Genomic DNA, 14859 nt, shown 5'->3' on the forward strand with positions numbered 1-14859 from the left:
TAATAGCAATAGTGCTGTGTGCCCATGTAATGGTAGAGAGCTGCTGAGTAACTGCAACGTCTACGAAAATAGAGCTGTTTCTCTGGGTTTTAAACAAAAACATTGGGGGGGGGGTCCCTTTCAATACTGTTCTATTTCCCATAATAGTCTGAAAGTAAAATTGCATTCAGACAATTGGACCTGCTAAGCAATAGGTGATAAATAGCTATATCAGAGTAAGCAGCAAGGTCAACAATATGTTCTAAGTAGCTTACTTTTTGTACCCTTTAGGTGAGGTACTGGAATAACGGTGGAAAAGAACAGTCTTCCAACAGAATAAAAGCCATTGGAAATGAGACATCAGTAAGAATAACAGACCTGATGAGCAACCTTGTGTACTATACAGCTGTTCGAGCATACAACAGTGCAGGAGCAGGTCCTTTCAGTGCCACTGTCAATGCTACCACAAAAAAAACACGTAGGTACCATCACTAGGGGCAGGAGGGGAAAATGTCACAATGGGGTTCCTTTTCTTGCAAGGAAAACAAAATAAACTTTTACTAATGCTACCGTAAGCTCTGTGATGCTTTGGAAGCCTGCTTGCTAACCAAAGAAGTTTCAATAATAGACCTTTTATCTATTTTTTGTGTCTTCCGGGAAGACAATAACACAACTCTTACATAATGGGAACAGTGCTTGGGCTGTTTTCAGATATAGGCAGGCAACTAGGCTTCAATATACTTAAACCAAAGCATTCTCTGTGCACCTGAAACTACATTCCTGTTATACTGATAATCTGGCGGTAACCAATTTGTTGCTCAATAGCTTAAACCTTTGGGATTTTAGAGCTACATATCAGTCATGTATCGTTGGAGTTTGGTTCTGATTTCTTTAGGAAGAGGGAGGTCTTTCAAGCTGTGAACCCTGTCACTGCTGAAGAATATGCATAGGTGTGTGTGTGTGTGTGTGTGTGTGCGCGCGCGCGCGCGCACAGACACACATATCCAACAGTGAAGGATACTGTTTCACAGACTAGTGGGCATGTATACAATTCTGATGTGGGTGATATGCATAGTATATTTGGATTTGCACCTGCTGCATTCTTCCAGCTTTGGACAGGTAAGAGCACGGAGGTTGTTGTTATTACTATTACCTGCTACTATTACTACTATTGTTAGCATAATTGGAACTCTCTGGGGGAAGCGTTCCTATTACTTGCCTTCAGTATAGTGGCAATGTTGTGGTACATATTGAAACATAGGTGTATCTTACTGTTGTTACGCGAGATGCAGGATTCTCCTTGAACTGTTGCCTCTTGATTTGACTAGAAATGGGCAAATGGCCCACATGTGGTACTCGGAGTATCTCGGAAATAAACCACTTTGTCCTCCAATATATCAAAAGCAAATTGGCTCCTTTCCCAAGGCTCTTGAAAAATGAAGGCATCTTCCCCCCCCCCCACCGCCCCGCCATGCCAAAAGCACTCCCACCTAATGAGCATCTAGTGCTGCTCTCACTGCCACTCAACTTCAACATAAATTTGTATAAAGTATAACTCAGATGGATTATATTATTCCTCTAGGTGTTAAGATGAAGGTTAGAATTAGCATCAAAATCTATAGTTTAGAAATCTGAAATACCTCCCCTCCCTGGTGGTCAGAGGACTCTACTCCCTAGTGGTCATTTATTTTTAAATTTTATTTATTTGAAGGTTTATAAACTGCCTTGCAGCCAAAAGATACCAAAGCAGTGTTCAGTAAAATAAAGTAAGATAAAATATAAAAGAGAATGGTGTACAAACTTAGTAAATTGATTGTCTAATTTTAGCCGCCTACACACACACACACACACACTCAATACACACATTGCGATCATGTGCAGATTTTAAAGTTGCTGCCTGGTGATTGACAGATTGGCAGGTTGTCCATATGCAGAACTTCCAGGGGACTGGGGTGCGGAGGTCATGGGAGAGGGAAGTCACTAATTTGCCTTTTAAAACTTGGTTTTACTGCTGGCAGATCAGGTAGAGCCCAGTTCTTCAGAACTACTTAGGTGTTCCCACAGATATGCCGGTAAATTTCACTTTGTGTCATCATTTCAGGAATTTAGCCTTATTAGAATTCTTGGGGGCGGGGGGAAGCTAACCAATCCAGTTTAATTTCTGACGCTCTCAGATTCAGCATGAGTTTCAGCATTCTCATCACAGTCTATTATTGCACAGTGGGTCCGTAATAATTGAGGCTCTCCTAATTGCAACTTTCTGATGTGATGTGGAGAGATGGAAATGTGTATTTCAGTATAGATTTGGGAACCAGTGAAGAGGCTCGTAGAAATTAAGCAAGGAGAAACTAGTAATGACCCCTGCGGCTGAACACGGCTATTCAGGTTATGATGTTACAATTCCGTAGTAATTGAAAAAGTAAAATCATTTTCAATGACCTTTGTCTTTTTAATTATAATCCTAATGTAAGATTGAAAACTGCCTATTTATCTTATAAAGGTTGAAGCAAGTCAAGGGCACATGCTACAGAGTTGATTGTTATCTCTCTCCACCCCTGCTCATCCCTGCAGTAGGCACTGTGGAAAATGGAAGCTCCCTTTTCATGCTTGCTTCCCCTTCCTTAAAAAAATATTTGAATGCTAAGGTTGAAAAACACTTGCATGCAGGACTATTGTTATTAATTAATTACCGTAATAATGACCACGACAAGGGACTGATGGCCATATACCCCACTTTCAGATCACCCTCACTCTGCCCAGCCAAGAAACAAGGTCCAGAATGTTGGCCTGCCCTATGCAATCTACAGGTCTGCAATCACAAATGGGGCAGAGCCACTGGCCTAGCTCCCCAGCAGGTTGGTCACTTGTGTTTATTGGGGAGGTGTGGGGCAGTGGGAAGCCATGCTTCCACCAGTATTACTACACCATGCTGGCTTTCCCACTGCCTCACCCATCTCCCTCCCAGTAAGCAACAGCCACCCACCTAGCGGGAAGTTAGTGCAGTGAGCCACTTCTGTCTACGGTTACGGCCGTGCAGCTTGAGCAACCAACACACATTTCCCCAGGAGAACATTACGTATAACAAACCACAGCATAGATCATTAGCATGCTTTGAAATCAATGCCGCAACAGTCAGGCTTAGCCATTTATCACTTTAGCGGATACTAATATAATTATCCTGCAGTTTTAGGAGATAGTGATTTGTTACAGAAGCTCTGTGGCTGAAAACCCGGATAGGACCAAGCCGAAAATAGTGGTGGTGTGTGTTTGTTTTTCTGAACAGTTTAGGCAGTATCTAAAAAGCAGCCCCACCCTTAAATATTTTTGTTGCAGGGAGTGCATTCAGCTATTGTTGAGTTGTTAACCTCTCTCAATTGACTTTGTTTGCCCTCAGTTTACATAAGCTCATAGACTAACCTGATTGGCTGCACAACATTCTGTTGGAAATGTTTGCTACGTGATCAGCAATCACATAACTGAATAATGCAAGGAGATGAAAGAAGCCTAATAAAGTCTAATTAAAGGAAGGCTAATAAAAATGCTGCCAAAGCAGCAGCCAACAGAGAACAATGACACGAAACAGCGATGTCTAAATTTCCTGGAAACTGAAATGTTCAATACATCTCTAAACAGAGGTTAAAATGTTGGTTGAAATTTCAAAATTGGGCTAATAGGACCGTTTATGCTTTATTTGTGTGAGTGCGCACACTAACTTTAAACAGTTAGAAACACATTCAAGTTCACCATCTCTTGACTGAATTAAGCAGTTCTCATTACTACCCAGAATGACAGCTTAATAAATAACAGTTTGTTTTTCTTTGACTTTGAATTTACTTTTCATTTTATTTTCTTAAAACTAACAGTTACACTTTGAAAAGCACCCCCATTGCAAATTCCACCTAAACAATGTTCTGTCATGGTATGATTGAGTCTTTAAAATGGTCTCTCTTATTTGTCGCAATTTGTAGGGTTCCTTTACTAATCACTTAAGAAAGAACAGAAAGGAGTACAGCGAGAATGAGACCTCTGTGTATACGGCGGTGTAGAAGTTGAATGAATGAATGAATGAATGAATGAATGAATGAATAAACAGATCCCCCACCAATGAAGTACATGTAACAACAACAAAACAAAAAACAACAAAAAGTTGCAGCGTTTTATGCTGACACTTCTCTTTGAGGATATTTAATGGAAGGTCCAAAGTCATTTTAAAACATAATAATATTTACATGCCTCTCCATATTTTAAGAAATGAATCTAGAGTACAAATGAGATGGCTCTTTGTGAAAGTGCTCCTACATCTAACATGTCATGACAGTCAATTTACCTGGCTTGGTATTTGCTCGCACATAATAAATCTCTAATGCCAAGTAAATTAAAATCATGTTTTCATTATGCATTTAAAGCACCCAGCCAGCCTCCAGGAAACGTTGTGTGGAACGTTACTGACTCCAGGGTCATGCTGAATTGGGAGCAGGTGCATGCAATGGAAAATGAGTCAGAAGTCATTGGTTATAAGGTAAGTAACCAGCGAGACTGCAGTGATACCGTTCAGAATGCTTGCTTAGAAACAGGCTGTTTCTATCAGTGCTGGGAAATACTCTTTTTCCACTGATTATCTTTTTTTATAAAAAAAACAAAAAACACCAAAAGCCTCCTGTAATATAAAATGTAGGGCTAAATGAAAATGTGTCAGTAACCAGGTCTTAATATCTCCACAACCTCAGTTCTTAGGAAACTTGTATAGGAATTCGTTCATCTATTTATTTTTTTCAAAATATAGTCCGCCCCCACAAGGTCTGAGGGACAGTGGACCGGCCCCCTGCTGAAAAAGTTTGCTGACCCCTGTATTGCATCAATTCTTTGGCAGTATCAAATGCTCCTGCACACATTCATCGGTATCTTCACAGCAGGCTCCCTTTCGAATGCTCTAATTAGCAATTGAATTAGGCCTAGAACAGGGAAAACAACCACTTAAAATGTTTTCCTTTGTTTAAAGAGCCATACAATTTTATGCAGAAAATCCCAGGCATTCGTACTTCTGGCTGAAACCAAAAAAGAATTTGCCTTTTTAAAAAAAAAAAGATTTGGAGAGGACATCATTGTGCGTTCCATTAGTTGCACAGGTCATCATGGACTATATGCCTAAGATTTTCTGCACTAGCCCTTAAATTATACAGTTTATCATGCTTGATGCCTTGCAGCCATATGGGTTTGCTCCATTCATGGTAATTAATTCTGCAACAGATTGGGAACATGCAAAGCCCAGAAGAGTAATCATTGCACAAAATTTTCACACAACTTCATACCTTTCTCTCTATAGCCTATCTTACCCCAATCCCAGTTTCTGATTTAGTATCAGAGTGGAGAATTACCCACGGAGTAAGCAATCTGGAAAGAACCAGTGTGCGCAGGTGTCTTTCTCTAACTATTAATAACACTAATTATATTGTTTTTGAGTATTCCAAATTCATTGGAGGTGACATGTGGTTTAGGTTAGCTTTCAGCTTTTGCTTTGTCAGCACAATTTTGTTTTAAAAAAAGAGAGAAAGTGGGGGGAAGAATTTTCACTAAAATCTGAACTTCTGTATCTCATGAATGGCCTTAGAAATCCCAATTGCCAAAATCACTTATTTGTTAATTGCATCTTGCTGTGAGGTTTATTGCAGTGGAGCGCAGATGTTGTTATAACTGCATGAATTTAATTTTTTTAAAAAAAAACCAGCAAGAAATATTCAGTTTAATTCCAAGGTAGAATAATGACTTACTACATACAAACTTTCTCTCCACATAGCCCATAATTCTTCACTTTCTCGTGTGCTTGACACTCCAGTATCCTGACCCTATTTATTGCTTTGAGTCATTGATCAAGCTAATGGCAAGCACCAAATAGAGTAATAATTTATAGACGACCCCATTACTGAGAAACTCAATAGAATATATTATGTATTCGTTGTTGTATACTCTTGCATTCTAGATCAAAGCTGGGATAAAGGTACTTGACTGATGCTGTATACTTTCAGTGCCTCGGAAGAGATTAGGTAGAATTCCGTAGTGTGCTATGCCTCCCCCTTCTTCTTGTGTGTCCCCCCCCTTCCATCTTAAAATGACATTAAATGTATCATGTTAGATGAAATAACATCCCTAAAATTACCAGCTTTCTTTTCCATATTTCAGATTTTGTATCGGACTAGCAGTCAAAACGAGCTCAGTGTCCTTATTACTAACAGAACATCTGCAGAACTTCTGCTCCCTTTAAATGATGACTACATTATAGAAGTGAAAGCAGTGACTGATGGTGGAGACGGCATTAGCAGCGAACAGATTAAAATTCCTAAACTAGCAAGTATGTTTACTAGATGCTGATGAATGGAGTTTCATCATAAGTAGGACATTATGGTTTATCTTTAAAGACTGAGAGTTGATGTGAGATATGAATTTTATTTAGTGGAAGAAACTAATTTAACCCTTTGTCATGAAATTGCTTCAAAGCAAGGTCACATTCACATCATACTATTGAAGCACTATGATGCCACGTTAAACCGTCATTAGTAAAGGTCAAGGTAAAGGGACCGCTGGCCATTAGGTCCAGTCATGGCTGACTCTGGGGTTGCGGCGCTCGTCTCGCTTTATTGGCCAAGGGAGCCGGCGTACAGCTTCCGGGTCATGTAGCCAGCATGACTAAGCCGCTTCTGGCGAACCAGAGCAGCGCACGGAAACGCCGTTTACCTTCCCGCCAGAGCGGTCCCTATTTATCTACTTGCACTTTGACGTGCTTTCGAACTGCTAGGTTGGCAGGAGCTGGGACCGAGCAATGGGAGCTCACCCTGTCGCGGGAATTCGAACCACCAACCTTCTGATCGGCAAATCCTAGGCTCTGTGGTTTAACCCACAGCACCGCCCGCGTCTCTTAAACCATCATTACTTTCCCCAAATAAGTATGGGAGCTGCAGTTTCTTAAGGCTGCTGAGAGCTGTTAGGGGACGCCTATTCCCCTCACACATATCCAGCTTCCAGAGTTCCCTGGGAAAGGATTGATTGTCAAACCACTCTGAGAATTGTTATTATACAATGGAATCTTGTAAATATAGGCTTAGATTTCAGTTTCATTTCACTTTCAATTTGTATCCTGCCTTTCTACATATACAAGGCAGTTTACAAGCTGAAGACACCACAAAATATGCAACAAAGATCACACATGTTAAACTCAGAATTATGGGTGAAGAGGCACATAATTTGGTGAAGTCAGTATCTTGGAGGGAAGCAGATGACATGGACTACGGAGGCCCACTAGATTTAAATTGAGACTAGTGGAAAAATAGGAACAACACAGGCCTATCCTATCAGCAAACTGAGGGCATTGGACCATGTGAACAGCACGGAAAAATTATAGATGATATTGGTGCTGGTGGTTTATAATCTGCTGTACCCCAGCAGAGAAATACAGGTAAATCTCAGTTGCAATCCATTTAACTTGAACTCTGCAAAAAGTTGTTGGGCAGTGCTGTTTTCGAAATTGAGTTTATATTGATTAATAAAAGGGTGGCGTAGGGGATTTATGCACTACATTAATGTTATGAAAAAGAACCCAATTAAAATTCTTCATGTTCCTATGCATGACAAATTGCATTCAGTTGAGCTAGTAAATTACCATGTAAATTAGACAGCAGTATGTGTAGGAGAATCAGTTTTTAATTTTTCAGTCTGTTTTTCAGAACTGGAGATAGCTGAATAAATACTCCAAATATTAATTTGTTTCAATTGTTTTTAAAGTATATACAATATATCACTTCTCAATTGTTTGTCTAAGATCAAGGGTAATGACAATAGCTGGACAGCATAACGTCATTCAGGGGAAATGTAAAGCTATTTCTTAATAGCTCCTGGGAACTAATGGAACATTGTCCTTACAATGGTCTATGGGAACTAGTCCGTTGCAAATGAAGCTTACCAGTCAGTGGTCCCAATAGAACAAATGGCTCTACAATCTCAGAAGACCCATCTTTTTATATGTTCCTTCACACCTCAGCTGCTTCCAAGCCAACCTAGAAACATGTTTCGGATTCTGTCTATATGGGTGCTCTCAGCAGTTACAAACATGCAGTTGATTGCATTTTCTAGAGGATTTGGTGCTACTTTACAAGACATAAATATCTATTATGATTTTATTTATTTTAAATAGTTCTAAACCAGCCTTCAGCAAGCAGATTTCATGCTGGTGTGCAATAAACATGCCATGTCACATAGTCCCATACCAATGTGAGAAAATGTCAGTAAGGGAAAATGCAAATAGGTACCTGGCCTACCTGAAAGAAAGGCTCATTGAATTCCATCGGTTTTACTACTAAGTAGACATGCAGTGCATTGCACTGTAAATGCATAAAGCTATGGCATATGGAAAGGCACTTCTGAAGATGAGCAGTTGGGGAGATTTCTATGATGTAAAGCAGTAAGCACTAGTGAGAGCCGAAAGAAAGGGTTGTATTTTTGGGGAGGGGGATTAAGAACATGCATATTTTGCTTTCCAACTAATCATATATTTTCCCATTTGTTGTAGGTATGGATGCAAGAGGTTCTGGGGCAGCAGTCTTAAATGGCCTATCCAGCTGTATGTCAATAACACTATGCTTTATCTTTAAAGTGGTATTGTGTTGATGCATTTTCACAGATAGGTGAAGGCCAGGTGAATAATTTACTTTAAAAGTGCTTTTTAAAACAACAATAGCAACAACTACAAATGGTGGTTATGCATGGATCTGCTACCATTGATTTTAAACACTTTCTATGAATTTCATTCAAAAAATAAAATAAAGAGCAAACCATATACATATTAAACAGTTCCTTCTAAAGGAATATAAAATGCCTTAAAATGTAATGAACCAAAGGACTTTACACATTACATGCTTCGGAAATGACAAAAATAAGAGGATGCACATTGCAAAACAAAAAAGATGCGAGAGTTCCATTTTCCAAGCAACTCGGAATTATTTTAATGTAAATTGCAACAAAATCATACACATACACACAGATGGAAGATAAAACAAATCCGTATTTCAGCAGTATCTGATGGGAAACTTTGAGTTATTTTCTAAAAGCCTCACAATGGTGAATGGTAACTGGATAACTATCATTCTGGCCTTTTGTTTTATGTCCTTTTTTTCTTACTAATTAAACACCACAAATATCTAAAAAGGTAAAGGTACCCCTGCCCGTACGGGCCAGTCTTGACAGACTCTAGGGTTGTGCGCTCATCTCACTCTATAGGCCAGGGGTCAGCACTGTCCGAAGACACTTCCGGGTCACGTGGCCAGCGTGACAAGCTGCATCTGGCGAGCCAGCGCAGCACACGGAAACGCCGTTTACCTTCCCGCCAGTAAGCGGTCCCTATTTATCTACTTGCACCCGGGGGTGCTTTCGAACTGCTAGGTTGGCAGGCGCTGGGGCCGAGCAACGGGAGCGCACCCCGCCGCGGGGATTCGAACCGCTGACCTTTCGATCGGCAAGCCCTAGGCGCTGAGGCTTTTACCCACAGCGCCACCCGCGTCCCCCATTTAAAGTCCCCCTTGCCCCCATTTTTTTTGTACCATCTACATGAATGTTCAACTGCTTGTTCTTATTTTGTTTTTAAAAAATAGATTTAAATAGTCAAGTTCTTTATGGTTTTTAAGCTTTTTTTCAATCGTAAAAAAGAGGAAACTTTCTTCTAGATGCTGCACTGATGGAAGCTCTTAGAATTTTGTTTTTGAAGGATTGTATGTCTGTACAGCATCACATAAGAAGTGCCTCCTAGATTGGGCCAATGGGCCCATCTAGCCGAGCATCCTGTCCTCACAGAGGCCAACCAGATTCCCATGGGAAGCCCAAAATCAAGACTCTAGCACAAGAGCACCCTCCCCACTTGTGATGCCCAGCAACTGGAATCACAATTTGAGTATCAAGAGGCCCGGGGGCTTATTTTCACCCTGGAGCACTTAATGGTCCTTGGCCTTTTCTACCAGTCTGCATTAGTGCAGCACAGAGTGCTCCTCTTTGAAATTACGAATCAGCAGTTTTAGCTTAGCATCATAAAAGTACAACGATCAAACCTCCTAGTGTAGGGGCTGCTAGAATGTTCTGGAATATCAGGTATTACTTGGATTCCAGTCTTTTCACCCAGCAAGTATTACTGCCAAGAGAGGAGCGTTCGCCACAGAAAGACACGGCAAATAAAATATTGCCACTAGCCCTTAATACGGACCTACTTCCGATTTCTATTCAGCTAAAAGTTGGTAGCTCTAATATTGTTCAGCCATGCAACAATTACAGCATCTTGACCCTAACTGAAAAGCCTTCTGTCGCATGAGTTTAGACTTTTCCTAATATGTTCAGTACACTATAAGATATCATTACATAGCTTCCTTTAAGATAGGCTTCCTTATTCTTTCTTTGTAACCTATAACTCCTCCCGTTCCTTATATTTTGACATTCTTCTCTATACGTCATATTTATCATTGTATTTTTTTAAAAAATAAAATAAAAAATAAACACAGAAGAAGTGCCCAGAGTAGAACATCACACTTTTTGGTGCAATGCACCAGAGCCTTATAGCCAGGGAATATTACCGCCCTAAATTATTTGTGGTGTATCTGAATATGCAGCCCTAAATCTGTTGCCCTTCTATATACCACTGCTACATTTTGTGTCCCGTTCATTGGATGCTCTTTGAATATTGGTCCTGCTGCAATTTATCCACTTTTTAGAATGATCCTGGATGATAACAGCTTCACTGCCATTTTCTTATTTATCAGCAGAGACTTTTGTCAGTATTATTAACTGGACTGTTTTAAATCAACATTTTCATAGCAATGGGTATATATATAGAGAGAGAAATCTATTCTTGGTACATTTGAATGACTACAGTTTCAATGTTTACACAATTTTCATCTCAAAATTTCTTTTCCACACTTACTCCTGACAGGTGTCAGCCATAGAACAATTCAGATATCACTCTAAATTTTATTATGCATTCGGATAATATATCACCATACAGCCCAAACTTTAAAACACACTCTTTTTCCCAGTGTCTTGGGAAAATCTGTATATATTGTACATAGTAAAAGAACATAAATAGTTACTTGCTCTTCAACATGGCAAACTACTGATGCTTCCAAACACTTTCCGATAGGTGGGAACAAACTCCTTTTTTGTGTAATTCATACTCATGCAATGAGAGGTGAATCTGTCATTCTTGCTATAAGAAAGTTATACATCATGTTCCTGTATTGCCATTGTCACGACCATCCTCTTGAATTTAAATCCTTGCTCTATTGTCTCTATGAGATGTGTGCAGAGTATTTTGTTTCATATTGAAAAGTTTTATCAATTTCCCCTTCAACTCCTAGCTGTGTGTGTATATCCTATGGTTATCTGTATGTATTTTTTTTATTCTAATAAAATATTTATAACATTGAAAAATGCCTGTGTTACATCCTGTTGCTATAGAATCACAGACATTTCGTATTAACATTGCAGGCATGTACAGGTCTGTTCCTTATGCTCGTAAGAATAGCCTGGCAAGTGATACGTCTCTCCTTTTCTGTCCATAAATGAGTTAAGCTGGAGTGTTTTGATTTAAGCCAGTGGTTTTTAAACTGCATTTCCAAGAATTGAGACAATTCCTGAATAGCAGCCTCCCCAACACTCCTGGTCTTCAGTCAAATAGAACATAGCGCTTTTAAAATTTAATTGATTTAATTTTCAAAAGTTTAACATATGTGCTCTAATACATAGTTTTTTCTATTCTTTTGTCAATTTCCCATCCTGTTTTCCATGATGCTTTTTACCCCCCCCCCTTTGCTGTACTCTATCTTCTCTCCCTTATACCATAACAACAAAATAACAGTATCTCTAATTCCTTCTGTTGCTCATAGTTTAAATCCTGCTTGCGCGTTCATCATAATATAGTATTTATTTAAGCAATCCAAAAAAAGCTTGTATTCTTCCATAAAACATTCGTCATTAGGTCCTCTTATTTTGGCTGTTAACTTTGCCAATTCCGCATAGTCCATCACCTTGCTTATCCATTCTTCTTTGTTGAGAACCAAATGGAACATATCTTGTCAATGTTGAAACAACTGGCTACTGCACATTCCAAGGTGCTGGTTTTGCCCATAAGGCCCTAAATAGTTTGGGATCCAGCCATTTCCTCCTGCATGAACTTTCCTCAAACACCTCCCACTGTCTGAAATAAGGTGGGTGATACTTGTGGAAAGGGCCCTTTCCTATTGTAGCACCCTGACTGGGGAACACGCCCAGGTAAGCTTATCTGGCACTGATTCTGGTGTTGTCTTTGTGCCATTTTAATGCAAATTCTTGGATCTTTTGAAAAAGTCTTATTTGTTTTGATGGCTGATGCTATTTTAAAACGATCGATATATTTATGCCTTTATGAGAGCGTTAAAGAATACTGCAGTCCGCTGGTATATTCTGGGCTCGGTTGCCTGATGACACCCAACAGACCTGGCCAGGGTCCTACAGAAACCAGTTTATACGCACTGGAACATGAACCCAAAGTAAAACATTTTAAGCCAAGAAATTAGGCTGTCTAAACAGTATCTAAATTAGGATGTCACTACTGATGAGGCTGGCAACACAATCCTATACATGTTCACTCAGTTGTAAGTTCCATTGAGCTCAATGGGGGTTACTGTCAAGTAAATGGGTTTGGATTCCCACCTAAATCGCTTTACATGTTGAGTATTTGGGGCTAATTTGTGGATTGGGGAACTGTGCACAAGGATCCTTTCTTTCCTTCTAAAAGCCATCTTGCAGTCTAGCACTCTTAATATGAACATTGCCTACTGTAAAGTAGAAAGAAAGAATGCCCCCACTTTGTTTTCCTGCTTATTTCCAACTAATGGCCTGTTTCAGTATTCTTCTTACAAATATAATGATTTTCAGCATATGAGGAAAGAGAAAACAAATTGGCCTTTTCTTTCCTTCCTCATTGCTCTTCACCTTATACTTGACTCGTTGAAACAGCGAGATCCCTTCCTTTGCTGTGTCCCTCTAATCATCGCAAAACATGTCCATGCACAGAAGCCAGACCCACATTATCAAGCCAAACACGAGGGAAACGAAATCCATTTTTGGCTTTTCTGCCTTGTTATAGAATGGGTTTGGGAGTCACTGGGCAATGTTACTAAGAAACAGCACATCCTTCATGTGTTGCCAGTTGCTACCAAGCCCAGCATTTAGTCCAATGAAAAAGCCAATTAGAACAAACTGCAGTTACATGGCCTTTACATGAGTATTGTGATGCCGAGCCAAGCGCTGGAAGACAAACAAAGTGTTAAGTTCAACATCCATTGACAAGGTGGCATGATAGGAAATTTAACAGCAAACTGGGTGCCAGGTTCTGAAGGACTGAAGATAGGAACCTTTGGAATGAGACAGGACCCTACGCTTAAGTATCTGCCTATGATTTGCATTTGTTGCAACAGGACTTACACAGTAGAAATCAACACTCTACAATTACAGGTAAATAGATGCTGGTTGAAAACAGGCCCAGTTCAGATGCACTGTTACTGGTTCTTTAAACCATGGTTTGTGAAACTGTGAATACGCATTAAGCCCACACATTTCTCCCTCAGTGCAGAGGTCTTTGTTTGACTAGTTAAACAGATGAGCTGGGATTCAAAACATGAAGGGGTAGATGTAAGCCTTAAGGGACTGTAGCTCCACTTCTAAGGGCTGGTTCAGACATGCAGCATGACTGTATCATTAGGTCATGACTTGTACATGTAAATGACACATCGCAAATTGGGGGCGGGGCGGGAATACCAAGGCAACATTGCTTACATAATACTTTTCTAGTGGTGCAGCAATAAAACTGTTAGCACGTTTGCAAAGCTAAGCAGGGTCCAGTATGGTTTCAAATTGGATGGGAGACCATGTGTTGAGTTTTGATTACCCTCATGGTCCCTTCCAGCTCAAGGATTCTATGATTCTTCAAGCATTCTATATAAGTTTGTGGTCTCACTGTCATGCAGACTCTCATAAGAAGCCCTTTTGGCTGAAACATGATGGGCTACTAATAAATACCCCCATAGTCCTTCGTTTTGGTAGCTATTTCCTGGAGGGGTTTTGTGTTTGTGTGTTCTAGATTTGTGATAGGCCAGTTACATGCACAAGTTGTGACCTCATAATACACAAGCTGACGTTTTACTGCAATTGGAACTTGCATGTCATCCACTGTTGAGTAATCAACGGTTGCATCCAACTAAACCCTACACAAAGTTGAACCACTGAAATCAGTACTTAGGTTAGGTATGGCCATTGATTAAGGCTTATTTGGATACAGCCCCAGGTACTTTGGCTCCTTTTCAAACCAAGCTTATTTTTACAACTTACGGACAGAGCAGTGTCCTGTGAAAAGATTGGTTCTCTTAGTGAGATGCATACTTTTATTTTTTAAAAAAAAATATTATGTGCCCAACTGGCATAGCTTTCAGAATAGATACTACAGTATCATAAACCATATGAAATAATAATCATAAAATGAAGGTAAAGGGACCCCTGACCATTAGGTCTAGTCACAGACGACTCTGGGGTTACGTCGCAAATCTCACTTTATTGGCCAAGGGAGCCAGCGTACAGCTTCCGGGTCACGTGGCCAGCATGACTAAGCCACTTCTGGCAAACCAGAGCAGCACACGGAAACGCCGTTTACCTTCCCGCTGGAGCTGTACCTATTTATCTACTTGCACTTTGACGTGCTTTCGAACTGCTAGGTTGGCAGGAGCAGGGACCGAGCAACGGGAGCTCACCCCGTCACAGGGATTCGAACCGCTGACCTTCTGATCGACAAGCCCTAGTCTCTGTGGTTTAACACACAGCGCA

The 14859-nt window shown here is 40.2% G+C and overlaps 1 protein-coding gene across 2 annotated transcripts in view; it reads left to right on the forward strand.

Moving 5' to 3' along the window:
* CNTN3 (contactin 3) overlaps window positions 1–11427 on the forward strand; it is a 166917-nt gene extending 155490 nt beyond the window's left edge. For both annotated transcript variants that reach the window (XM_077925028.1, XM_028719369.2), the window contains 4 exons: window positions 271–457; window positions 4386–4498; window positions 6157–6325; window positions 8537–11427. In XM_077925028.1, coding sequence (XP_077781154.1) covers window positions 271–457; window positions 4386–4498; window positions 6157–6325; window positions 8537–8634 — 567 coding nt within the window. In that variant the 3' untranslated portion in view covers window positions 8635–11427. The remainder of the gene's footprint in view (window positions 1–270; window positions 458–4385; window positions 4499–6156; window positions 6326–8536) is intronic.
* The last annotated feature ends 3432 nt before the right edge of the window (window positions 11428–14859 follow it).

The sequence above is a fragment of the Podarcis muralis genome, chromosome 2, assembly GCF_964188315.1.
Source record: "Podarcis muralis chromosome 2, rPodMur119.hap1.1, whole genome shotgun sequence".
NCBI lineage: Eukaryota > Metazoa > Chordata > Lepidosauria > Squamata > Lacertidae > Podarcis > Podarcis muralis.